This window comes from Halteromyces radiatus, assembly GCF_025201355.1.
Source record: "Halteromyces radiatus strain CBS 162.75 chromosome Unknown BX664scaffold_2, whole genome shotgun sequence".
Lineage (NCBI taxonomy): Eukaryota > Fungi > Mucoromycota > Mucoromycetes > Mucorales > Cunninghamellaceae > Halteromyces > Halteromyces radiatus.
In genome coordinates, this window is record NW_026251688.1 from 634,827 (window position 1) to 660,139 (window position 25,313).

At 32.7% G+C, this 25,313-nt stretch overlaps 11 protein-coding genes across 11 annotated transcripts; 5 read left to right on the forward strand and 6 right to left on the reverse strand.

Moving 5' to 3' along the window:
* Window positions 1-228: 228 nt before the first annotated feature.
* On the reverse strand, window positions 229-1,845 carry BX664DRAFT_363838 (Squalene/phytoene synthase-domain-containing protein; the record flags this gene model as incomplete). Its single annotated transcript, XM_051548390.1, has 2 exons — window positions 229-669; window positions 769-1,845. 2 exons carry the CDS (start codon window positions 1,843-1,845, stop codon window positions 229-231), a joined length of 1,518 nt encoding a protein of 505 aa, XP_051402610.1.
* A 4,869-nt stretch (window positions 1,846-6,714) lies between these two features.
* BX664DRAFT_323869 (uncharacterized protein) lies at window positions 6,715-9,051 on the reverse strand. Its single transcript, XM_051543718.1, has 2 exons — window positions 8,689-9,051; window positions 6,715-8,618 (listed from the first exon to the last, which is right to left on the reverse strand). Exons 1-2 carry the CDS (start codon window positions 9,005-9,007, stop codon window positions 6,844-6,846), a joined length of 2,094 nt encoding a protein of 697 aa, XP_051402611.1. The 5' UTR covers window positions 9,008-9,051; the 3' UTR covers window positions 6,715-6,843.
* A 214-nt stretch (window positions 9,052-9,265) lies between these two features.
* On the reverse strand, window positions 9,266-10,009 carry BX664DRAFT_323870 (histone H4). Its single transcript, XM_051543719.1, has 2 exons — window positions 9,884-10,009; window positions 9,266-9,801 (listed from the first exon to the last, which is right to left on the reverse strand). Exons 1-2 carry the CDS (start codon window positions 9,932-9,934, stop codon window positions 9,541-9,543), a joined length of 312 nt encoding a protein of 103 aa, XP_051402612.1. The 5' UTR covers window positions 9,935-10,009; the 3' UTR covers window positions 9,266-9,540.
* Window positions 10,010-10,540: 531 nt separating this feature from the next.
* On the forward strand, window positions 10,541-11,283 carry BX664DRAFT_58197 (histone H3). Its single transcript, XM_051549643.1, has one exon. The coding sequence runs from the start codon at window positions 10,596-10,598 to the stop codon at window positions 11,004-11,006; it is 411 nt and encodes a 136-aa protein (XP_051402613.1). The 5' UTR covers window positions 10,541-10,595; the 3' UTR covers window positions 11,007-11,283.
* Window positions 11,284-13,795: 2,512 nt separating this feature from the next.
* BX664DRAFT_274393 (histone H2A) lies at window positions 13,796-14,238 on the reverse strand (the record flags this gene model as incomplete). Its single annotated transcript, XM_051541245.1, has 1 exon — window positions 13,796-14,238. The coding sequence occupies one exon, from the start codon at window positions 14,236-14,238 to the stop codon at window positions 13,849-13,851; it is 390 nt and encodes a 129-aa protein (XP_051402614.1). The 3' UTR covers window positions 13,796-13,848.
* Window positions 14,239-14,712: 474 nt separating this feature from the next.
* BX664DRAFT_323875 (histone H2B) lies at window positions 14,713-15,284 on the forward strand. The gene has a single exon (XM_051543720.1). The coding sequence runs from the start codon at window positions 14,767-14,769 to the stop codon at window positions 15,124-15,126; it is 360 nt and encodes a 119-aa protein (XP_051402615.1). The 5' UTR covers window positions 14,713-14,766; the 3' UTR covers window positions 15,127-15,284.
* Window positions 15,285-15,511: 227 nt separating this feature from the next.
* On the forward strand, window positions 15,512-16,805 carry BX664DRAFT_323876 (TMEM164 family-domain-containing protein). The gene is made up of 3 exons (XM_051543721.1): window positions 15,512-15,740; window positions 15,799-16,223; window positions 16,310-16,805. Exons 1-3 carry the CDS (start codon window positions 15,610-15,612, stop codon window positions 16,543-16,545), a joined length of 792 nt encoding a protein of 263 aa, XP_051402616.1. The 5' UTR covers window positions 15,512-15,609; the 3' UTR covers window positions 16,546-16,805.
* On the reverse strand, window positions 16,695-17,989 carry BX664DRAFT_382840 (uncharacterized protein). Its single transcript, XM_051549086.1, has 2 exons — window positions 17,548-17,989; window positions 16,695-17,462 (listed from the first exon to the last, which is right to left on the reverse strand). The coding sequence occupies exons 1-2, from the start codon at window positions 17,979-17,981 to the stop codon at window positions 16,916-16,918; spliced, it is 981 nt and encodes a 326-aa protein (XP_051402617.1). The 5' UTR covers window positions 17,982-17,989; the 3' UTR covers window positions 16,695-16,915.
* A 541-nt stretch (window positions 17,990-18,530) lies between these two features.
* BX664DRAFT_355752 (uncharacterized protein) lies at window positions 18,531-20,420 on the forward strand. The gene is made up of 5 exons (XM_051547841.1): window positions 18,531-19,325; window positions 19,394-19,481; window positions 19,535-19,822; window positions 19,883-20,071; window positions 20,153-20,420. The coding sequence occupies exons 1-5, from the start codon at window positions 18,594-18,596 to the stop codon at window positions 20,350-20,352; spliced, it is 1,497 nt and encodes a 498-aa protein (XP_051402618.1). The 5' UTR covers window positions 18,531-18,593; the 3' UTR covers window positions 20,353-20,420.
* A 154-nt stretch (window positions 20,421-20,574) lies between these two features.
* Window positions 20,575-23,412, reverse strand: BX664DRAFT_323882 (Sodium/calcium exchanger protein-domain-containing protein). The gene is made up of 10 exons (XM_051543722.1): window positions 23,261-23,412; window positions 23,053-23,193; window positions 22,939-22,996; window positions 22,831-22,880; window positions 22,636-22,775; window positions 22,258-22,553; window positions 22,043-22,185; window positions 21,146-21,985; window positions 20,994-21,090; window positions 20,575-20,894 (listed from the first exon to the last, which is right to left on the reverse strand). Exons 1-10 carry the CDS (start codon window positions 23,381-23,383, stop codon window positions 20,653-20,655), a joined length of 2,130 nt encoding a protein of 709 aa, XP_051402619.1. The 5' UTR covers window positions 23,384-23,412; the 3' UTR covers window positions 20,575-20,652.
* A 500-nt stretch (window positions 23,413-23,912) lies between these two features.
* BX664DRAFT_291240 (uncharacterized protein) lies at window positions 23,913-25,304 on the forward strand. Its single transcript, XM_051541934.1, has 2 exons — window positions 23,913-24,148; window positions 24,238-25,304. The coding sequence occupies exons 1-2, from the start codon at window positions 23,962-23,964 to the stop codon at window positions 25,221-25,223; spliced, it is 1,173 nt and encodes a 390-aa protein (XP_051402620.1). The 5' UTR covers window positions 23,913-23,961; the 3' UTR covers window positions 25,224-25,304.
* Window positions 25,305-25,313: the final 9 nt, after the last annotated feature.

A 25,313-nucleotide genomic window follows, 5' to 3' on the forward strand; every position in this document is an offset into this window, starting at 1 on the left:
GAGTAAAAAATAAAATAAAATAATGACTGTACATAAAAAAAAAAAAAAGAAAAAAAGAGGAACTCCATAGATGATGTTCCTAAAAAAAAAAAAAAAAAAGACAGGGGGGTATCAAATAATATCAATGAAGCCGTTTTTGGTAATAACAATAAGTAAAATGAAAGGTTAATATATATATATAAAAAAACTAATTACAAAAATAATAATAAATAAATAAATAAATGAAGATCATTGCGTCTTTGTAGAAGACACAGTACGAGACCAAGTAGCTTTGAGAGAACGAAGCAAGGAAAGCTTGAAACCATAAATACAACGGAAAGCAATCCATTGTTTTCTCCACGTGGGAACTTTGGCACGAAGGGGGAAGACCAGATCTTGACGTATGATGGGACCAATGGCCATATAGATTTCAAAAGCAGCACGAATGCCATCTTGGACTTCTTCAGGAAGACCATCAATACCTAGTTGGGCCTTGTCAGACACACGATCTGCTAAATCCAAGATGCGTACGGCATATGATTTGACAATATCATTACCCACACGATCTGCCTTTCTCATCTTGAGTAGATCATAGGTAGTCTTGTTTGGCATAAAACTCAAAGGTACATAACAACGATTATCCAATGAATCTCTTAAAATATCACGAGCGATATTGACTAATTGAAGACACTAAGTAATACAAAAAAAAAAGTGAGTTGATGGCTTGCTTTTTTTTTTTTTTTTTTTTTTTTTTTTTTTTTTTTTTTTTTTTTTTTTTTTTTTTTTTACCTGACCGGTAGCAGTTGCACGTGCTAAGACTTGATTATTTCTTGCTATCAGATCTTTGCCATTCCAATTCCCACGACCAGTTTTATACATAATGACACAAGTACATAGTTCACCAAATTTGCCCGAGATCAAAGCAGCATAATGAAGTAATTCTTGTTGAGTCTTGATAGGTTTCCCGACCAAATCCATTTTCCAAGCAACGCATAAATCGTCAGCAGCCTTGGGACAAAGATAAGAGGCAATGCGACCCAAACTACGAAAAGAGGCAAAAGCCATGATATTCTGATCCAAACGATGCCAAAGAGAATTCCAATCGATTTGATGATGTTGTAATAGAGTGATGTCAATGGATTTGTTGATATCGAGCATTTGAGCAGGCGTCATCATGTCATTTTCCATTTTTTGGTTTTGAGGAGGATTTAATAACAGACGAAGGAAGGCCCTGATCAATTGCAAGTTATGATGTCGTTGTTCTAACGTAGGAGGATCATCCACTAGGTCATCACAAGCACGGAAGAAACCATAAAGGATACACAGATCTTGACGTAGATTAGTCGGGAACAAGGCGGCCATTGTTTTCCAGGACCGAGAGGCAGGGCCCAACCCTTTAATCACCTGCATCAAGTCCATGACAGGATCGGGGCAAAGCTCATGTTGATTAGAGAGAATGTCATTGATAATATGAAACATGGATTTCCAATAAACAAATGTGGTAGGTGATTGTAGAGACGACATCTTGACAGGATCATTGTTAGGTACAGCCAATTGAGGATAGGTATTGAGAATGGCATCTGCATTATCCAAGAAACAAGAACTTGTCACTACTGTCAACATCATGAAGAACCAATCCATTATTTGCCAATGGTAGATAAAAGAGGATGAAGGACTTGCTAATTGATACATTGATCCAAGTATGGTAGGTACTAATGCACTAGATAATAAAGCATATCGTCGTCGAACGAAATAAGCTCCAGAATATTGCCAAAGTAATCCAAGTATAAAACAAAAGATGGAAAAGATGGAACAAGAAGATGGTTGTTGTTGTTGTTGTTGTTGTAATGTGGAGGATGGATTCATACTGAAAAATAATAATATAATAATGAATATTCAATTTTGTTTTTTATTTTTATGACTTACCATAGATAACCCATAAGAATGAAGAAAATAGAACCAGAATATCTTAAGAATTGATTTTTCTTGGGAGTATCAAGAACACCAATATATAAAATAGGAAATTGCCATCTAGTAATAAATGCCCATAAATAGAGAGCAACATTTGTAATCATGACAAGAGCAAGCACGTCCATCCATAAAGAAGTATCTTGGAAAGAACGAAAGGACATGAGCATATTCAGAGTATCATGATTACTATTATTTCTATTATTAGAATGATGATATTGATGATGATGATGATGTTGATATAATTGTGTATAAGATAAAAAATGGGTAGTTGTATTATTATTTAATGATGATATAAAATGATAGATGTAAGGTACAATGACCATAATTGAAGTAAATAACAAAGTTTTGACATTGTCCAGTTTTGTAATAAAAGGACGATATAACAAAAAAATAAATAGAAAGGATACAGAAGGGTATAATAGTGTTTGTATCATTTTGATATAATTATAAAATTATGGAAAAGAAAGACAAAAGAAGAAAAAATCATTTCTTTTTATAGCTTCTAGGTGGGTCGTCAGTTTCAATCTCAGTTGCTCCTATTTTTTCAGTTCACTCTTTAGTTACGCCTCAGTGGTCTCTTTTAAATCAAATCGTTTGTTCCACGAATACGTACCAGTAAGAAAAAAAAAAGTGAGAATATGTGAGAAAATCTGAATATCTGATGATGCTGTTTATAATTCAAGCAATCAGAACTAGATTTATGTTGCTTTTGCATACGTTTGATCTATCCATGTACGATAGAATTCCAGATTGGCTAAGACCAAGCAATAAAAATAAAAGCGTAACCTCCTGACGATGATGATGTCTGTCCCTTACCTTTAAAACAAGATAAAAACCCAAAGTAAGAAGAAAGTTTATACCGATGTTGAACAAAAAACCGGTTTTTACATATTTATGGTTTGGAATATTATTATCTTTTGTTTTCCTATCTTTTAACAACACCAATAAAACAAAAACAATGGTTTAGTTAATCTATCGCTCAGCGACGAAAAAAAAAAGTGGCAAAAAGAATAAAGTGTGAAAATTCTCATGATTTTTTTTTTTTTTTGGTTGGTTCAATAATTTTTATCTATCCCTTTGGGCTTTTTCTTTTATTCGTACCTTAACCCCTTATTTTGATTGGCTGTCTTCTACTCCCCTTTTTTTTTATTTGCGTACCAGTTCACTTTTTTTTGAACCCCCCTTTCTCTCTATGTTTGACCCCCCTTTCAAATCCCCTTCGCCACCATCAAATGTCAATAGGCTAAATGGTAACATACATATCTCCTCACGATTAAACTACGAATTAAATGAGATAAAGGGAAATAATAAGGTTTTCTTTTAAACCTAATAGATTAAAACTCTATTCTCTTTTCATTCTAACAGTTCATGATTTCTAATAATTTGAGTCGCAATGGAAACATTTTGATAGGAAGATCGCCAGAGGTCAAAACGTGACACTGAGCGCGGTGATACGAAGCACAAAGTAATTTTTTTTTCTTTTGTGGTTTGACTGTTTTTAGTACCTGATCAATGGAGGTAAAACTTTTCATTGGATCCCCTTTTCAGTTATCATCATAGACTTATAAAGTCATAAGATTCCTAGTAACCATCAGTTTTAGTATTTTTTTTTTTTGACTACTCATGTGGTGTTCGATCAAAAAAAAAAGGAGATCTTTTAACTTTTACTGGCAACAGTGAAAAAAAAAGAAAAAAAACTACTATATGAACAACTAAGCTTAATCTCCTCTTTCTCGACGGAGATCAAATTAGAATTCATGCAACCACTGACCATCGTCATCTGCCATCAATGGGGGAAGACGGGTAAACTACCTATTGCATACTTCAACCAGATCCGTGGAAAAGAAATGTAAAAAAAAAAAATTCCGGTTACCTCCTATTTCATTAATGTTTCTCCTTTCAAAATATAGCCAACCTTTCAAAAGAAAAAAAACAAAACAAAACAAACAAAAGATGGTTATGTAGCAAGACGATCGATATAACGTCTAATAGAAAAACATCAATCGAATTTTACGCCACTCAAGATCTGAATGACATCTTTTGATGTATTCGTCACTTGTTTTTATTTTTTGCAGTATAGTAAAAAATAATAATAATAAGTGAACTCTTTTATATATATAGATATATATATATATATATAGGTGGCGTTAAATAGGACCAATGGTAATATAGGCGCCTACCGGATACTAAAAAAACCACATATAAAGACACAATGGCTTTTTATTTTTGTACACAAAAAAAAAAAATGGCGGGGAATAGTGAAATATAAAGTTTGTGCCATTCTTATCCTCTGATTCTTTTAACGTTGTTGTACATACAATATTAACGTAATCATAATTGAAATGAAAAGTTTGTACACACACACAAAAACCCATCAGATGACGAGAACGAAACAAAAGAGGGATTACGAATGGGATCACTTTAAGAGGCCATAGTCCGTTCACCCCTTTATTTGGTTAGTCTGATCGATCAGGCTTTTTTCTTTTGTCTTTTTTGTCCTTTTTTGGTTTTCCATAGTATATATTTTGTTGTCGTCAAAATAATAACAATACCAACTTTTTTTTTTTTGGTTCTTTCCAAAGAGGAATGACTCATCGCACAAAAATATCCATTTAAAATAGTCGAGTAATGAGATGAAAAAACTGATAGAAAAACGTCATCATATAGAGTACAATAGTCATATGCTTTTTCTTTTTTTAAAAAAAAAGGTGTGAGATCTAGCCAAATGGTCAGCTGGAATAAAAGATACCTTGTCTTTTTTTTTTTTCCACTTGTAGTTGGATCGGGACCCCTCTTTGGATTACCCTGCAAGGCAATTCCTTACATATTAATAGACTATGAGGAAAAAGTATTAAAAATTAGAATGACATTTAATCATAAGAAAGAAAGAAAGAGAGATCAACGATCATCCTTTCCTTTTTTTTATTGTTTCTTTTCATTTTAGAAATAAAATTTTCTTCTTTGTTAGTCATTAATGGCAATTAAGATTAGAATAATAAGAGTTGTCCAACTGGCTTGAATAAAAGTCCAATGACAAACAAAAAAAAAAAGGTTGTTTTTAGACTCCGTCGTTTCTTCTCATTCACTTTCGTTATATGCGAAGTGGCAAAAAAGAAACTGGTTTTCTATTATATCCGGAAATATAATTCCGGAAACGCCGTTCGATGGTAGTGCATGTATCTCCTCGTCCAATACTGACTAGATACAGAAAAAAAAAAAAAGCTCCTTGAACAGATCGAGTGGCAAAATAACCGCAAAATGCAAAGGAGAGCATATTACAAGCAGAGTTATCTTCTTGATAGAATAAGGAGTGAACAAGGAGTTACAACAAAAGATAATCCGCATTTTCTACAATGTAGATTGTTTACAAAAGTTTAAAAAAAAAGAATATACGAGGAGGTCATCCAAAAAAAAAACTTGTCATGATGCAATATATCCCTTTTATTTATTCAGAACACTTTCTGCACGATGGATGAAGAGATGTTCAGATGATGAGATGGTGAATGAATGTTTATTAATCGATACAGTATTTACTTTTCGCGCGTCTGCAGTAATGAGACTCAGCAATGATGATGAAAATCATAAAGAGAGCATCATGTTGATAATGTTACGATTATGAATGATTGCATTATAATGCTTCCACGTTAATGATGATAATGTATAGAGTGGCAAACGGGATGACAGGAGATTAGTGCAAAAAGAAAGTGAGGAGTGATATCCTGCCTTTTTTTAATCAGACTTAAATAGGGTTAGCAGGCATTGCAGTGATTCTTACGCGCGATAAGCATCAAGAAGGTGAAATCCAGATTTAAAGACCTAAGATGGTTTGCTATTGATCCTATTCTTTCATCCGGTTTCTTCATGTGGTCTTGACAGAGGAGAAAATAAATAAATAAAAACATATGCCAAAATAAAAAGTCTCCTTTTAACTTTTCAAGGTTGTTTAGGCTTTGCATTAAGGAAGACTTTGTAATAAGAAAATAATGGTCATTTATGAAAGATAAATAAATAAAGAGAAAGGAGGAAGATACATAAAATCATTGGAAATAAATGAACATGTATTGCCTCCTTGCCAAGTTGTCAACTTGAAAGAGGTAAGAACAAGTCTGACTTGTATCAATTTATTTCAAGACAGATAGAAAACATTATGAAGAAGGTTCATATACCAATGACGTTCCTTTTTTTTTTTTTAGATAGAAATCCCTTTTTTTGAAGATGATGACATGATGTCATGACAGATGTTACATTTCTATAAAATATTCAGATAATGCTTCATGTTACTTTCCATGATGATGGTCACTGATGATTAACGAGAATATTGGAAACCATGAAAATAGCAATGATGATGATAATTGTGGCAAAATATATATATATATATAAATAGAACTTTATTAGGGAGAAATACTACTAAGCCTAATACTTGCTATCAATAAGGAATCATCACAGGAAAATCCAAATGAGGATGAGGAGCCAATGAAAACAGGAAGAGGGATTTCAAAGAAAGAAAAAAAAAACAAGTAATGAGATATAGATTATGTACTATTAGCCAAAGCTTTCAAAAGTCTCAACCCCAAGTGCCAGCTTTGTCCCTGAAAAGTTCTCTTCGTAAGGACAGGCAACATTTCAAAAGATTCGACCAAAAAGTCCTTTCGACCTGATATTGTCTGAGGATCAGCTGAAAAAACTTCTTACAGCTTTATGATGATGAATTTCTTTCTTTTTTTTTTTTTCTTTTTGTTTCAATCAAAGACTAACATTTATAAAAAAAAAAACTAAGAGGTAAACGTTTCTTTTTATTTATTCAAAAATAAACATGTATATATATAAATAGATCTAAATCAAAAGAATGAAGCTAGATAGCATATGCAAAAAAATGAATCTAAAAGTTCCTAACTAATTGCTATGGTGTTTGCTAGGTAAAGTCGAGATGGATGAAGGAGTATCTTGGATTTTCCATACACGGTTCCTGTTGAGATTAAATTTCACATTTTTCTTTGATTTTTCTGCCATGACATCTACAGCATTTCCCTGTTGTTTTTTTCCACTTTCTTGTTGACTACCCATCCTTGATGATGATCCAATGATTTTCTTACGAGCTGCCAGTCTTATTTCACGTTCCTCTCTTGCTTCACGTACCCGATATAACTTGATTTGTTCTGCTCGTTTCAATTGTCGTGCCATTTTTTCCTTTCGCGAGATTGGTTTAGGGCGTTCCTCTTCGTCTTCTTGATCATTTTCACCGACGGTTGGTGCTACCATGATATGATCCATAGTTGTCAATAACTTGCTATTTGTTTTTTTGGTACTAGCGTATGATGAGGTTTGACGACTCGGTTTGCTGGAGGACAACGTTCCTCGTTGGGCTGATGTTGCTGATCTTCGTGGTATTGAAGATTGTGATACAATATTATCCAAAATAAAGTCGTTGTCTTTTGCATTGTTGTCATTTTCAGACTGGATTGAGTTCGCTGAAGAACTTGTAGGACTAGACGAGAAAAGAGAAGGAATTGCCCGTCGTTTGTCGCTCGTTCTTGATGTTGTAGATGATCGCTTTGATGATAATAAACCTGATGGAGTGGATGACGATGTACGTATTGGTAACTTGGAATTTCGCTTTGGTAGTATGGGTGAATTACTACTTCTAATCCGTGGTGGGCTAGTATTATTGGCTTGAATTGATGAAGATGGTCGTGGTAATGGCTTATTGCTATGGACAGGGGATGAACGGCCTCCTGGTAAGGGTGAATATGAATTGAGCTTGTTAGAAGATGTAGTACTTTTGCTGGATGATAAACTATTGTTGGGTCGAGGCAAGGATGCAGTACTATCGACAGGAGAGCTAGGCCTGGGTTGTAAGTTGTATGATGATGATATTTCGTTATTGAGTGTGGGAGTTGGTAATAACGAGGTTGGATCTGTCGTTGTTGGTGATGATGAGATGCATGCTTCTAGTAAAGGTAGACTATCGGCTGGTTCATCCATTTCCATATCCATCACATATTGATGCTGCTTTCTAATGTGTGACTTGGGAGATGTAGGAGTCGAATCTGTTGATGTAGATTCCACTAATGTTGTATTTGAATTTACTGCTTCTTCCGTTGTTGTTGTATATGCTGACAGAGTATCTAAGCTTTGATCATTATTCCATGATGAGGAATCCACTGACATTGGCAACGTGTCTAATGTTGCTATTCCTGTTGGAGTATCCATTGTTTCTGGGTCCTCTATTGATGTTTCAATGTCTTTCCCTGGTGTCTGTGACTCTACTGATGGTTGTGGAGTAACTGCTTGTAATGTTGTTGGTGAATCTTGTGTTGACATGAAGGATGATACTGAAGATGAATCTGTTTCCGTTGGAGATGGTAAAAGAGTTGTGGTAGTATCTTTCGCTTTGAATTCAGTTGGTGTTGGGGTACAAGTACTGACTTTAGTTGGCAGTATGGGTACTTCTGCTGTTGAAGTTGTTGCTACTGTCGTTCCCACTTGTTCTTTTGCCAAAGTGAGATCCATTGGTGACATTGAGGGTTCCATGGATGTCATTGTCTGTATAACGGGAGTCATTGTTGAAATGGGTATTGATGGAGTTTCTATTAAGTTTGTTTTATCAATAACTGAATTGAGTTGTGTTGCTGCTGGTGGATCGACAGTTGTTGGTTTAGCAGTATAGGCTACAATCAAGAAAAATAGAAAATGTCAGTTTAAACTTTTATTTATAAATAAACGTGTAAACCAGTTTACTTGATAATAATGGTGGTAAAGAAGTAGCGCCAGGAGCAGTCAAGAAAGAAGATGAGGGATAGATTCCACGAATGATCACTAACCGAAGACTTGACCAAGAAAGAATAAGCCTTTGTTTTCTTAAAAGTTCGTTGACTAGAAATGGAAATGAGAAAGCTTCTTTTGTTGTTGATGCTTTTGCTGGTGTTGGTGGTGTAAGAATAGCAGTTGCTGTTACTGTAGAAGGGACCGGTGATGTTGTTGTGGGCGGTGGAGGTTTGTAGGTGAGATCCTTAGAGGACGACTTGATTTCACCAGTCACTTGTAAAGGCAGGGTCATGAAAGAATGGCACCAATATGACTATTGTACCCAAAAAAAAAAAAAAAAAAAAAAAAAAAAGAGAGAGAGAGAAAGAAGAAAGAAAAATGAACGAGCAAAGGATCTTTTTCACTCTCCTCGTTTTCTTGTCACCAAAAGGGGAAATAAGACAGACCACAGGCTGAATATGATTATGAGCTCTTTTATTATTATTATTATTATTATTCATAAGCAATATTTCTTGATTATTTTTAATAAGATCGAAATAAAAAAAAAGACTTTTTTTCAATGAAATAAAGGTAACTATTTTTATTCAAATAAACGTATATACAAATGCTAGAGAATACTAAATGGATAACAGATCATTGATAATTTGATTTGTGATAAAAAAAAAATATATATATAAAATGTATCCAGTAAATAAGCTAAATAAGAGAACTAAAGTATGAGGAAGTGTTGATATTGTAAAGTATGATGAAAGGGAAATAAGGAGTATAATGAGGTAAAGAAAAGAAAAAAAAGGAGGGGGGCATAAAAGACGAATAGCAATAAGTTTAACCTCCAAAACCGTAAAGAGTACGACCTTGACGTTTCAAAGCATAGACAACATCCAAAGAGGTAACAGTCTTTCTCTTGGCGTGTTCAGTGTAGGTAACAGCATCACGGATGACATTTTCCAAGAAAACCTTGAGAACACCACGGGTTTCTTCATAGATAAGACCAGAGATACGCTTAACACCACCACGACGAGCAAGACGACGAATAGCAGGCTTAGTAATACCTTGAATATTGTCACGAAGAATCTTACGATGACGCTAATATAGAAAAGAAGAAGAAAAAAAAAAGATGAGTTAACATTATATATAAAAAGTAAGAATATTCTATTTAATTTCTTACCTTGGCACCTCCTTTACCCAAACCTTTACCACCTTTACCGCGACCAGCCATTATATAAGTATTTTTTTGAAAATAAGAAAGATAAGAAAAAAAAAAAGTATATAAAAGAAAAAAAAAAGTAGGAAAAGTTGAAAAAAAAGAAGAAGGGTTTATATAGAAAAAAAAAAACAAGAATTAAAATTCCGCTGTTTTTCTTTGTAGTTTTTTTTTTTTTTTTGTTAAGTGCGCGCGTCTATTGAAAAGTACGTGATTTTTTTTTACGGAGTATTGTTCATTATCGCGCAGCAAAGAGAAAGAAGAATTTAAAAATAATAATAAAATAATATAATCATTCATATTATCATTATTTATTTATTTATTTATTTATAAAGTAATAAAAATGGAATACAAAAGAGAAAGGAAAAAAAAAAGAAAAAAAAAGGAAATAATAGGAAAAGTAGTAAAAGAAAAAGATGAAGTATATGTTACCAAAAAAAAAAAAAAAAAAAAAAAAAGTACACGACTGCGTTCTTTTTTAGCGCGACAAGAGTTGTAAAAAAAAAAAAAAAATTTTGTAGTTGATATGATACCAAAATGGGAAATCATCTCGCGGAGTTATTAATGAATTGTATATAAATACAGTCCCCCAAAGTTTTAGTTTGACCTTTTTCCTTTTTCTTTTTTTTTTTTTTCTTCTTTATTTTTATTCACAATATATATAAATAAATAAATAATGGCTCGTACTAAGCAAACTGCTCGTAAATCTACTGGTGGCAAGGCCCCTCGTAAACAATTGGCTACTAAGGCTGCTCGTAAGTCTGCTCCTACTACTGGTGGTGTCAAGAAGCCTCATCGTTATAGACCTGGTACTGTTGCTCTCCGTGAAATTCGTCGTTATCAAAAATCCACTGAATTGTTGATTCGCAAGTTACCTTTCCAACGTTTGGTTCGTGAAATTGCTCAAGATTTCAAGACTGATTTGCGTTTCCAATCTTCTGCTATTGGTGCCTTACAAGAAGCCTCTGAAGCTTATCTTGTCTCTCTCTTTGAAGATACCAATTTGGCTGCTATTCACGCCAAGCGTGTCACTATTCAACCCAAGGATATCCAATTGGCTCGTCGTCTCCGTGGTGAACGTTCTTAAACAAAATCATCTCATTCCTTTTTTTCAATCATCATCATCATCATATCATCATCATCCACGTGGAAAAAAAAAGACTAGTATATTTAGTATAAATATTATGAAATAATGATTCAACTTTGTACAGTTTTCTCTCTCCCCCTTTTTTTTTTATTTGTTTGCTTCATTATCATTTCATCCTTTTTTTTTTCCTTAATCCATTTTTATTCCTATAAATATTATTAAATAAAAAACGCAATTGGCAAAAAATAATATTACTATTTTTTTTTATTTTATTTTATTTTTTTTGAATGATTATATGTGTGATTTTATTTTTATGTTTTAAAAAATAATGTAGATTGGTTTTGAAACGCGAAAGATGAAAACGCGGTGATGTTCTTGAAGAAAAGATAGAAAAAAAAAAGAACTTGTAAAAAAAAGAAAAAAATTTTTTTGTCGCAAATAATTTTAATCACGTTCTTTGTCACGGTCGCGGTAAGGTTTGTCGCGGTAAGCGTGAATAGATTTGTAAAAAAAAAAAAAAAAAAATTTAAAACTCAAATATGTCAAGTGAGAAAAGGGAGATGAAAAAAAAAATTTAGTTAGGGTTAGGAGAAAAAAAAAAAGGTAGAGAAGAGTAAGGAGTCAGACTGTACAAAAACATATATCTCGCCTTCCTTATCAGGAAGCTATTTACTACAAAATCAAATGTTTAGGTTCAATCTCCGGTTGGATTTCTTTTCCGATGTTGTACAACGAACGAATGCCGATCTCCTTTATTGTTCTTATTGTTTGCATCATAATACAAGATCTATTATATTATAAGAAATTACCAATAGAAATCGTTTATCATATATAAAAAATATTATATTAAATTGCCTATCATAGAAATAATCTTTTCATCAAAAAAAAATTTATGCAAAATAAAAAAAATTGTAAATGATATCATTTACTGTAATGTTCATCTGTTGAAATCAAATCAAATGTACTAGTAATAAATTTGGGATAATTGTTTTTGATGATAATGATGATAATGAACATTCAATTATATATTTTGTATGTAATGAACTTCAATTCTAATTGAATAGAAGAGCAAAAAAAAAAAAAGAAAGAAAGAAAATATGAAGGTTTTTTTGTTGATTGATAGATATTGTCCAAAAATGGAAATTTTTTGTTGTTTGCTACTAAAAAAAAAAAAAGTATCCCCGACAATGCACTGATGACAAAGGATCAAAAGAGACATGATAATTCTTGGTATGCTTTTATTGCTATAATATACACACATAATATATAAAAGGACTAAACTACGGTATTTTTTTAATATAATAATTAGGGGATAAAAAGATGAATGTGTGTTGTAAGACAAAAAGTAGATACAATGTCCAACAAAAGAGAAAAAAAAAAGAATGAAAAAAGTACCCACGATTTACAGGTGATACGGAGTTTCAGAAAAATTTCTGGATGTATGCCAGGATATGGACCCGAGACCAAAAATGCTCGCAACCTTCATTCAATCGCATTACGTACGTTTTCTTTACCTTTTTTTTTTTTTTTTTTTTTTTTTAACTTTTCGTCATATATTCGTGTCTGCCAGAATATGACAACAAAAAACAATATATCAATCGTTTAAAAGAGAAAAGCTTCAACGTCTCTCCCAGGAACAAGGACAAATCACCGGTTCCTTGGATATAATGCAAAACATGGAAAATGAAGTTGTAAATATTTTTATGGATGGGGGGGGGGGTAGAAAATACGACAACAACAACAATGGAAGGTAAGAATGAAAGTGACAAATACCTAGTAATAGTTGTTACTTAGACTTTTTTTTTAGTGAAAGACGAATTCCACTTCTCGCATATGGGGCAGGAACTTTTTGGTACATCAAAGAAAGGCAAAAAGTCTAGTCAACACACCAAGGTGTACAAATCAAACGAGCGGAAAGAGAAGGTGCGCTGCTTGTTTGTTTAATAGATGAAAGTTACACATCTCAGGTAGGCATAATAAATTTTTGATTCTTTGTCCTTGTTACTGACATTATATATCCCAACAGGTCTGTGCCAAGAACGAAGCCTGGAAAACATCCAAGTAACTGATAATTTTTCTGGTCACATAATCTGTGCAAAAGAATGTACAATTTGTTCGCATCATTGGAAGCGTGATTATGTGGTTGCACTGAACACTTGGCTTTATTGGAACAACAACAACGAGAACGACCTGCAATCTTTTTTGCCCTTGGGAAGAGTAAACTTCCTTTTTTTATACCGTTCAAAGTTAGACATTTAGGCTAATTATTTTGGGCCTAGCAATTATTCCTCTTTGGTCATCTGGGTAAGGAAAAAGAAAACAAAATCAAGGGACTTATTGAAGATACAGTTGAGAGGAGCGTGCTCACCTTTTTTTTTTGTTCATAGTGGTAAACCGACGCACAAAAAAAAAAAAAGGATATCATCAAGGGCATTTCTGGAATCACTTGGTAAGTCAAAAAAAAAAAAAAAAGGTAATCTGATCCACTTTGGTAAAGCTGAATCATTTTGATAATGGTGACCCAATTTAGAAAAACTGATCCACTTTTATTTTTATAGGCTCATTTTCATTATACTGACCCAAGCTTTTTTTCCTCAACAGTATATAGTAATTTATGATAAAACGTTGAATAGACAAATTCAAAAACATAATATATATTCATGAGGATCATTTTTTTAATAAAAAAAATATTTTATATACAGAGATTGAATAAGAATTTGTAATAAATGAAAAAATGAGGAATAATAATAAAGTAAACTAATGAAGAACTAAGTGAAATGTAGTTTGTGGGGGGTAAAATGGAAGAAACATATAAGTAATACATTCAAAAAAAAAAGAAAAATTATTGAGCAGCAACATCCTTCTTGGTCTTAGCAGGTAAGAGAGTAGCATGAATATTAGGAAGAACACCACCTTGAGCAATCGTGACTTGACCAAGTAATTTGTTAAGTTCTTCATCGTTACGGATAGCCAATTGTAAGTGACGAGGAATAATACGAGACTTCTTATTATCACGAGCAGCATTACCAGCCAATTCGAGAATTTCAGCGGTCAAGTATTCAAGAACAGCAGCCAAATAAACGGGAGCACCAGCACCAACACGTTGAGCATAATTACCACGACGCAAGTGACGATGAATACGACCAACAGGGAATTGAAGACCGGCCTTGGAAGAACGAGTTTGAGACTTGGCACCAGAAGCAGATTTACCACCAGATTTACCACCAGACATGTTGATTATATATGTATAAAGATATGAGAGAAGGGAAAAAAAAAGTTGAAGGAGAAAGGAAAAAAAAAAAAAATTCCCAAAGCAACCTGGTTTATATATATATAGAATCTTTTTAAAACCCAGCTTTTTTTTTTTTCTTTGATCATAATAAACGTGATTACGAGTAAATAGATATGAATTTTTTTTTTATTGAGGGAATAGATTTTAAATGATATAATTCGACGTGATTTCGTGTTAATTTCGCGATATCATTATAAGAAAGTAGAGTAAACAAATTTTCAAAACTATGGTTGTACGTAAACTTATATAAAAAAAAAAAAGCAAGAGTGAGCGCGCGCCGCGACGATTTTTTTTTTTCGCTTTTTTGATCCAAATTTTTTTTAAATTCCACTGGGCCTCACCACGTGTCTCACGGTCACAAGGTATATAAAAACCCATTGCGTCTCATTCTTTTTTTTCCTTTTTTTTTTTCTCTTTTTTTCCTCAATTTTTTTTTTTTTCACATATAATCTATTACAAAAAAAAAAAATGGCTCCCGCTGGTAAGGCTCCTGCTAAAACTACTGAAAAGAAATCCAAGGCTGATATTAAGAAGAGAAAGTCTAGCCGTAAGGAAAGTTACTCTTCTTATATTTACAAGGTTTTGAAACAAGTCCATCCTGATACTGGTATTTCCAACAAGGCCATGTCCATTTTGAATTCTTTTGTCAACGATATCTTTGAACGTATTGCTTCTGAAGCTTCCAAGTTGGCTGCTTATAATAAGCGTTCCACTATTTCTTCTCGTGAAATTCAAACTGCTGTTCGTCTTATTCTTCCTGGTGAATTGGCCAAACATGCTGTCTCTGAAGGTACCAAGGCTGTCACCAAATACACCTCTTCCAAATAATTGAATTACATTCTTTTCTCCTATCAATTCTTTTATATATATATATTTTATTATTATTATTATTATTTTTGCCATATCATCTTTTTTCATTTCTTGTCAATTAGTCTATCTCCCTTTTCACATTTTAGTTTATATCATTTCATTCTCTCCGTTAGTATTCTCTCTTAAATCATGTACAGATCCAATATTTATATAAATAAATAAAAAAAAAATATATAAAAATAAAACAATCAAAAAAGAATTTTGTGTAATTAAAAGTTATATGTTTTGAATGGTAAGTTTGCCAAAAGGATGATTGTCAGATTGAGCGCTTCAGTGTGTAGAACACCGATCAAGAGTTTGACCAATCATTACCGGGATCACCCCAAAAGCTTGTGTATTTTTTTTTTTTTTATTTATTTATTTCTATTTTATTTTTATTTTTATTTTTTTTTTCTTTTCTTTCTTCATTGTCTTCTTGACATTCAAAAACCAATTGTTGGTATGGCCGTTGTCAGTAGTCTTAAGGGGATATGGTGGAATCCTTTTGTAAATCGACTTGAAAAGTGGCTCCGTGGTTTTGCTGTGGATGTTCCTGAAGAACCCGACTGGAAGCAATCGACCATTGGTTCCTGGTAAAGTTCATATGTTATTCTTTTTTTTTTCTTAACTAATAATTTTTTTCTTTCATAGGTATATTCATCCTAGACAACATGCCATTGAGTTAGTATTCTTATCAAGCTCATTTGCATTTGCATCCTATTACTTTTATGGACGTGCGTTAGGACCTGGGACTTTGAACCGTTATTTACTGACACATTTTGTTCCTCCTGGTCAAGCAAGTTGGATGGAAAAAGGATTATTAGCTTCCTTAGTGGCATCGCTTGGTGTGACTCTGACCCATAAGATGATCCGCAAGAACGTATTATTCATGCTTCAACCTTGTCATGTCAACTGTCTTTTATTGATCTTTACTATGATGGCCCGAAAGACTTCTGCCTTACCACATATTTTATTCAATATTTATTTACATACTCAATGGGGAGCTATTGCTGCATTGGTGTTCCCTGATTTACGTGATCATCAATATTTGGGTGAAACATTCAATTTTTTTGCCGGTAATCTAAAAAAAAAAAAAAAGATAGAATCATTGAATTTAATGTATTCCCATTATTATTATTATTATTATTATTATTATGTTTAGAACATATTTTGATCTTATTGGCTCCTGTATATATGATTTATAGTCGTCGATACCTGGTTCTACCTACTTCTCCTGATATGGCCTTCCTTTCCTTTTCCTTGTACAGTCTCTTCCATTCACCTTTGCTTCATATTTGCGCTCTTAAATCAGGTTTAAATTTGAATTATCTTTTTACTCCTCCACCAAGTAAGTCAATGCCAAAAGGAAGTATCATCACTAATTTTTTTTCTTTTTAGTCAAATTCTTGCTTAGACTTGGTCCTAAATATCGATTGGCACTCTATGGAACTGCATTAGTGGCTATGTTTACAACAAGATATGGTCTCGTCAATGGCATCATGTCTTTCTTACCCCGAAAAACCTTTGGTCTTCTTCAAAAAACTTTATTATAGATTCCTCCTCCATTTTTATTTAGACTTTTTTTATTTTATTTTATTTTACATCATTAGACATTCAAACTCTTTCCTTTTTGATCATTATTCCTGAATTGTTTTTTTGTATGATACTTTTTATTTTCAAAATAAAAATAATAAAATTGTAATATAAGGGTATAGATCTATGACATATATATATATATATGAAGATGGTAAAAGTTAAAAAAAATGAACTAAAATACTATACTGGAGGATACATGAGTAGGTGTCAACGTAGTCAATTCAGTAGTAGGGGCAGCCTTCTTGGTAGTTGTAGAAATATCCAAACCTATCATTCGTTTCGGCCGACCACGATTTTCCTTGACTTCACGATCTGCTAATTTCTTCTTTTTAACTTGTTTGATTTTCTTTGCCACTTGACCCATATCTTCTACATCCACCATGCCATTGGTACATCCAGCCGAAGCGATCACAGATGGTGTATATTCAATAGTAGAGATTGATTTCTTTTGCTCATGTTGTTGGTATTGTCGTAATCCTTCTATAAAACCAATCGCCCATTGTTCGATTTGATCATCCTTCATATTGTTTTTTTCATGTCCAAGAGTCAAATCATATATAGTTTGTATTCCTGTCGCACCCAATTGATCTAATTTTTGTTGAAAGATTTCAGCTAGTTCCTGTTGTGAGTCTTGTCCAAAAAGTATAATAGCATAGAGCAAATGTCGTAATGGTTTCTGATTTGTCAGTAAGATTTGTTCATTCATCCATCCCATCAACCTAGTATTCAGGGAAATAAAGAAGAAATGAATCAGTTTTTTTTTTCCTTTTCCTTATATATATATATATATATATATATATTTACCTATCTAACATAGTATTATCTTTTCTTGTATCAGATAAAATAAAAACACATATAGGTAAAGTGAACAGAAGATCTTGACATTGTTGATCCAAAGTGACCGTACATACATTGTATTCAATTGATTTTAAATGGTTTTCTAATAGAGCTAATTGGGAATAAGATGTTGATATGGAAGGTAATTGTTGACCACATATTACAATTTTGATAGTTGGTTTATCTTCTTGATCTGAACATTGACATGCATAAAGTTCTTGTTTCTGTTGACAGGAGAGTACAGTTGATGAAGAAGTACCGATATCAGTAGACAAGGGTTTGATATTTTTACAACAAGTTCCACCAGGTCCTGCGCCACCACAACAATCATCATCATACATATCAGGTCCAATGGAGAAGATGTTGGAAAAACTATACAGTAAACTATCGAGAAAAGTCATTTGTAAATAAAAAAAAAAAGGTAGTAGAGAGTAAAAAAAAAAAAAAAAAAAAAAAAAAGGACATACTTGTTTTTTTATCGGGTGTTGAAATTTGATCCATGTTTAGTCCAAACAACAAAAAAAACAACAATAAAATGATAGATTATATATATATATATATATATATTAAAACAGTAATGTACTCTATACAATCTAACAAAAATGATATAACCAACCATGAACGACAAATAATAAAAAGACCAAAAAAGGAAATCTCGTGAAAGCAGTCAATGCAAAAAAAAAAAAAATCTTTATGGATTCGGCATATATATATATGACAAGATCAATAAAAAGAAAATGGATGAATGTATAAGTAGAATATGGTAATGCACAATATATATGATAAGAGCCACTTATCTATTTCACATGATCATGTAATATGAAATTACAACACGGTGACTGTCAGAAATTCACTTATCCTGCAACATTGTTTGCGGAGTTTCTGTTCCAAGACAAGTTAGGCAAAAAGATTTTCTTCTTTCATTCATAACTTCACTTTTTTTTTTTTTTTTTTTCTCAAAAATCTGGTTACAATAAATAGCAAAACAAACAATAGATATTTATTAAGGAGTAATGGGAAACTCTCAAAGTAAATCAAGTCAAAGGCAGCGGAAAAGTAAGTCTTCATTCAAGTCTCAAACAAGAGAGTCTTCTATAGACGATACGACAAGGGTATTACATGATCAAATGGATAAATCACAACCTTCCAGAAGTCTCAGCATTAATTCAACAACAACTCCATTCACAGGTCTTCAACAAAAGTTTCATGAATGTCGGGACCTTTTACAACCACCTTCAGCACGTTCTGTTGATCGGCAAGTGTTGAATGAAGAAGACTCTCCACGAAAAGGCAGTCGTACTCTTATCAGTTTTGGTGGAAAAAACAACAACAACAACAACAAAAATAACAAAAGTAATACAAGTACTATTCATAGCAATAATAATAATAATAATAATAGAAAAGGAAGTATAGCCACTTTTACTACGGGGACTTCAGCAGCTCAAAGTCGACATACAACTGGATCTAATTTTGATGTTTCCAATGTATCTTCTCCTGCCTCTTCCTATAATCACAGTTTCTTTTATCATCCCTATCGAAAACATTCACTTGTCACTACCGCCTCATCATCACGTTCTCTTAGTAAACGTAACAGTATACAATCGGAACATTCAACTCCTGATGATCATGATCAAGCCAAACAAAGGAAAGAAGAAGACGGAGTGGAGGATGGTGCTAAGGATTTTTGGGATTTACGATCTTTGAATCATATTCGTGAATCTGTCAATGATAAGCAACGTCGAACGGTAAAAAATGAATGATTTTCAAAAAAAGAAAAAAATGGATCTTCTAACTCTTTCTTTTTTTTTAATAGCATTATTTTTTGAAACGAGTTTGGAATGGAAATTATTTAGTACCTTTACAAGATCCAAGTTTATTTATTCAATGGTCTAGTTCAACAGGTAATATATATAAAGAAGATGAAAATGATTTAATTTTTTAATTTTCTTTCTAGGGATATGGTGTTTTGAAATGGCTTTGGAATTTCCTAACACAAAGGTGATTGGTGTAGATGAACTTCGTCCTGAAAGAATGGCCTCTTCATTACCGAATTTAAATATTCGACAATCTCATTTATATGAACCAGGGGGTGGCATGAGACAATTTGAAAATAATTCAACTGATTTGATTGCTATTCGTGATGAATTCATGTATATGGTGCCTGATGATCAATGGGAAATCCTTTTGACTGAATTCTACCGTGTTTTGAAACCTGGTGGTTATTTGGAAATCTTTGGTCAAAGTAAGTTCATCTTTCTTTCTTTTATCATTTTTAATCTTTCTTTTTTTTTTTTTCTATTAGATTTTGCTTTTCTATCTACTGGATCAGCAGGCAATAAATTGAATGGTTGGATTAATCATTTAGCAACTAGTACAGGTGTGGCCACTGATTTTCCAAAAAGTTTAAAAGGACATTGTGATAAAATAGGTTTCCAGAATGCGGAACTACGAGAAGTAGAATTACCTATTGGTGAATGGTCACGTACTGAAAGTAAGCGATATACTAATTTACTCTATTCTATTATAGTATTAAACCTTTTTTTTTTTTTTTTTTTTTTTTTTTTTTTGGTAGCACTGAAAGAAATGGGTTATTTGGCAAAGATTATGATCTCCAAACGGTACAAGATATTGAAACATTGGATATTGGGTCTGGAACACGATGTCTCTGAAGAAGAATTCTTGGATGCACTCAATCAAAGTATGGATGAATGTGAATCTTATAATAGCCGTTGTCGATGTTACTATGTTGGTGCTCAAAAACCTCTTGAATGATGCGATGTATATTCCCCACCTCTCTGTCTTTTTTTTAGTATAGTTTTTTATTTATGTGTATATAATAGCCTTTTTTTTTTCTCTATAGTTATTTCTTTGTAGATAGATGATTCAAAAAAAAAAAAGGTGTAACTGCTCTTCAATAAAGAGAATTTGAGTTGAACTTTTTTTTCTTAAAAAAAAACGAAAATCAAAGTGTAGACATATCTAGATGATCAAAAAGTTCCATTTATTATAAAAACAAATAGATCAAAACAAATGAATATAATGCAAAGAGGGAATATTTCTATATTACTACTACTATGATCTAAGTTCTAAAATCAAATTGATCATCATGGTTATTAAATAGATGCCAATCCAGGTATAGCCAAACCACTTAGACATCCGATATCCATTCAAAGGAACAAATACAAGAGAGGAGATCAATACTATCAAAAGTCCAATAGAAGAAACTATGATGGTACTTGATACATCAATAGCATAAGGTTCTTGACGTTGACATGTCACATAAGTAGCACCTATACCTATACCAAGCATGATATCTATACAAAAAAAAAAAAAAAAAAAAATGAAGATCCATTTCAGTATTTTTTTTTTTTTTTTTTTTTTTTTTTTTTTTTTTTTTTTGCCTTGGCACTTACTCAACATAGGCCCTCCAAAGCAAGCACTCATGGCCATTAGTGGATATCCCATTCTTGCCATGGTCACATTAGCAACAAAGTCACCTAAACTATTCCCCTAAAAATAAAAATGAGTATGCATCCATGTAGATAAAAGAAAGAAAAAACTTTACCACTGCAAAAACAGTTAAGCCAAGAATAGCTTCACTAACACCTAGAGCCATACCAATTGCTTGTAATACACTGACAACTTCATTTGCAATGATATAGATCCAAAGTACAGCCATAGCAAAACCTACAAAACACATCATCCAGTACAATCGAGGTCGATGTTGTTGTGAAGTAGTCGATAAAAATAAGCCAGACAGTAAGAGACCAGAACCCATCATCACTGGTAAAATGATGACCGCCGGTATCGTCTTATTAATAGCCAGCACCAGTCCAAATAAAACCGAAGATCCAACCAATTGAAGAGCTGTCAACCATCGACTCCATGCTGCTGTACTTGTTGCAACCGAATCCATTTCTGTCAGATCGATGTTGTCAGTATCTGAATAATAATCTTCCAGCATCGTCAATGTATCATCGTTCAATGCCACATCGCCACCCTCATCTTTCATTGTTCCTTTCACCACTGGTAAAGTGATCACAAGAAGAAAAATCATAGGTGCCGAGATCACGGAGCTGATTTTGTTGAAGATCGATTTGTCGTCAAAATTGCCTAACGAAGGAAATAGATGGTAATTGAGATCATCTAGATTGTCCCAGACGAAAACAGGTAGCGCTAATCGAATGCGATTCCATGGTTGTGATATAGATTGATGATCAAATCCTAATGTCTCGACAGATGCTGATTGTTGATAGTTAGGTGGTTGTCCCTGTGGTGTTAGTGGTACATTTGTATTCCCTTCTGTTCCATTTCCAAATCGAGTTTGTTGATGATGTCGACGACGGATGGATGTATACCGATGACTCATATTTGTTCGTTGTAATGATTTCACTACATCTTGAAACTAAAAAAAAAAAAAAGTAATGTAAGTTTGAATCCATTACTATTCCCTCTATATTACTTCGATGGCAGAAAACAATGATGTTCGAATACGTAATTTCATATGACCTGGTAGAGCATTGTCATGTCTTGTATAGTCTTGATAACCTTCTGTTTCAAATCCTTCGTCATATAATTCCATTTCATCACTCTGTTGATCTGAGCCTATACTTGACAAAACAAAACAAAAAAAAGAATTGAGTTATATACTTTGTAGATAGATCTCTTTTAGCTTACCATCCCATATATTGCCCAAGAGTAAACTATCCACTTCCGGTCCATTTTCTTCATATTCCGATCGAGCACGTTGAATCAAATTCATATAATTTGACCTTCTTTTCATAAAGTAATTTCCACCCACCACTAAAGCGACATATAAAATATAAAAGACAATCAAGAGAATAGCCTCATATAAATAAATCAAGCCATCCGCAACAATGATAAGAACCATAATGATCGATAGAGTAAAGAAAGATACATCACGTAAAAAACTATGTTTCTTGGCTCTGAATGGTTTAATGGCACACATGGATCTATAATATATCAAAAGATAAAAAGTAGAAGAAGAAGAATGAATATGTATTGATAGTTTTATTTGTTATTTTCCCACTTTACCCAGCCACCACACTCACTATAAAAGAAGCAGCACCAATAAGTTCCCCTAGAGCAAGTGATCCCATATTAGAATTCATGGCAGTAAACGTTGAAAATAAGTCAGGACTTCCATTGCCAAATGCCAAAAAAGTAACACCTGTCTAAATAAATAAATAAATAAATAAAATAAAATAAAATGAATACACGAGAACTTACTAGACTTTCAGATAAATGAAGTGCTGAGGCGATGGTTTGTAGATTGGGACCTTAATAAAGTGAAATACTAAATATTTAATCTATTGATTAAATAAAATAAATACTTACAAAAGAAATCAGATGCAGCTATACCAACAAATCCAAAAAGAAATAATAACCAAGTACACTGGAAAGGAAAAAAAATGTTTTTTAGTTCATAAAAAAAAAGAATCCTTTACTTACTAAGAATAGAAAAATGATGGGTTTTCCTACAGTAGAAGAGCAGTAATAGAGTTGGATATAATTGATAAGACCAGGAGTAGTATCTTGACAATGTTCTAATACATAGGTACACTGATCATCATATTGATATATATTGTCACACTAAAAAAAAAAAAAAAAAAAAAAAAAAAAAGAATAAGTATGACGTGCTTTTGTTATGTTACTCCACCTTATTTTCAATAATAGCATCTCGTTTATATAAAGTATGTTTTTGTTGCCATGAAGAAGTAAAAAAATATGTAAAAAGATAAAGAGAGATGAGGAGAACAGTAGTTCGTCCAACTACAGCCATACCCAAAATAAGACACTAAAAAAAAGAAGTAACAAAAAAAAGGTTGGCTGCATTTTTTTTTTTTTCATTTTTCTTACAATTCAACGCATCGTCAATCATTCAATCTCCGGTCATAGTTCACATGAACTTGATTTAAACCAATAAACGATGTCCGGTAAACATATTTGTTATCAAGTCATGGGATTAAAAAAAAATTTTAGTCAAAGATCTGGAGAGAGGATGATGAATAAAAATAACAACTTGACATCTATGAATGATAAGAAGAACAAAAGCCCGTAGTCTCGGAAAGGAGGGTATTGACTCAGATTATGTATTTGAAATGACTCTTATGTGGAGAAGATAATCCGCTTTGGCGGTTTTAAAAAAAAAGGGAAAATGGAAAGATCTTCCATCTTTGGTTTTTTTCTTGTCGCTGATTGAGCGATGTATAGTTGTTACTCAGTGAATCATGTCATTTGATTGGCTGTTGAAATGCTTTATCTTTTTTTTCTTCACAGGATCTTTTCCCTCTCTTTAAAAACCTTTCTTTTTTATATCTTTACTTTTTTTTTTCCTTACCTATTTTTTTTTTATTATATATGATTGCTAGTATTAAAGGACTCAAACATGCTCCAAGTAACTTTTCTATTGAAATATTACCTCAATATCTAAATACAAACCGACAACTTGTATGCTATCCTGGTTCAGTCTTTGAAGGTTTAGTGAAGCTTACTTTATCAGAACCTATGAGTTTTCAACGTCTTAAAATAATTTTCAAAGCTACTGGTAAGTCAATATATAATATATAAAAACAAATAATTCATTAAAGAACTCTTTTTTTTTTGTATATATATATATATATTTGGGTCATGTAGAAAGAGTGAATTACGATGCTATGGGTTGGGAAAAAATCAAAAATGATGATGGACGATTATTTGCTGTACGCACCACATTACTCGGTCAACCTGTATCATCTAATATAGAAAACAATCAGACAACTTTGGAAGCTGGTGAACATGTCTATCCGTTTGCTGTCGAATTACCACTTGTAAATTATCCTCCATCAATTGATCATCATTTAATTGCTACTACTTTTGTATTGCTTGGTTCTCTTGAACGTGACACAGGAGCCAATGGTCATTCCTTTCGTTCATTGCCTTATTCAGTCTATTTTCGTCCTGCACTCCAAACTCGTGTCAACAAAACATTATTATCCCATCCATCCGATTACTCTGAACATACAGCATCACTGACTCATCGTATTTCAGCACACTTATCATTACCAAGTCTTGAGTATAACCTATTTGATACAACCCATATTCCTATCCAATTCACCTTATATGCAGCTAACGAACAATATTTTGCTGATATTTCTTTACAACAACTTCATATTGCGTTAAAACAAACCATCACCATTTATCATAAGAGTTTTTCACGTACAGAAACCACGATGATTCATCATGTTGATTCTCGAATGACAAATACATCATCCTCATCTTCATCTATGGTATTTGATTGTTTATTGAAAATTGATCAGCAACTTTTACCAAGTGTGAATTATTCTACTCGATTCAAAGTTGATTATTGTTTGATAGTTTCAGTCAAAACACGTCATGGTCCACTTAGTACCAAGAAGAAATTATTCAACCTACCGATTCATTTTGGAACATTACCACCAGGCACATTACCACACGAAACCATTCAATTATATACCGAAGAAGAAGTGATTCAAAGTACAAATTTATCCTTCAAACCCAAATTCCTTAGACCATTGAATAATCCTGTAGAATTTTTACCTGCTTATGATGAACTCTATCGACCACCTTCCTATCATTCTCATTTAGTTACCAATTCTATGTAATATTTCTTTTTTTATCCAATCATTTGTATATAATTTTTTTTTTATGAATAAAAAAATGCTTCAATGAAGCAGTCATCTCCGACTCTTGTT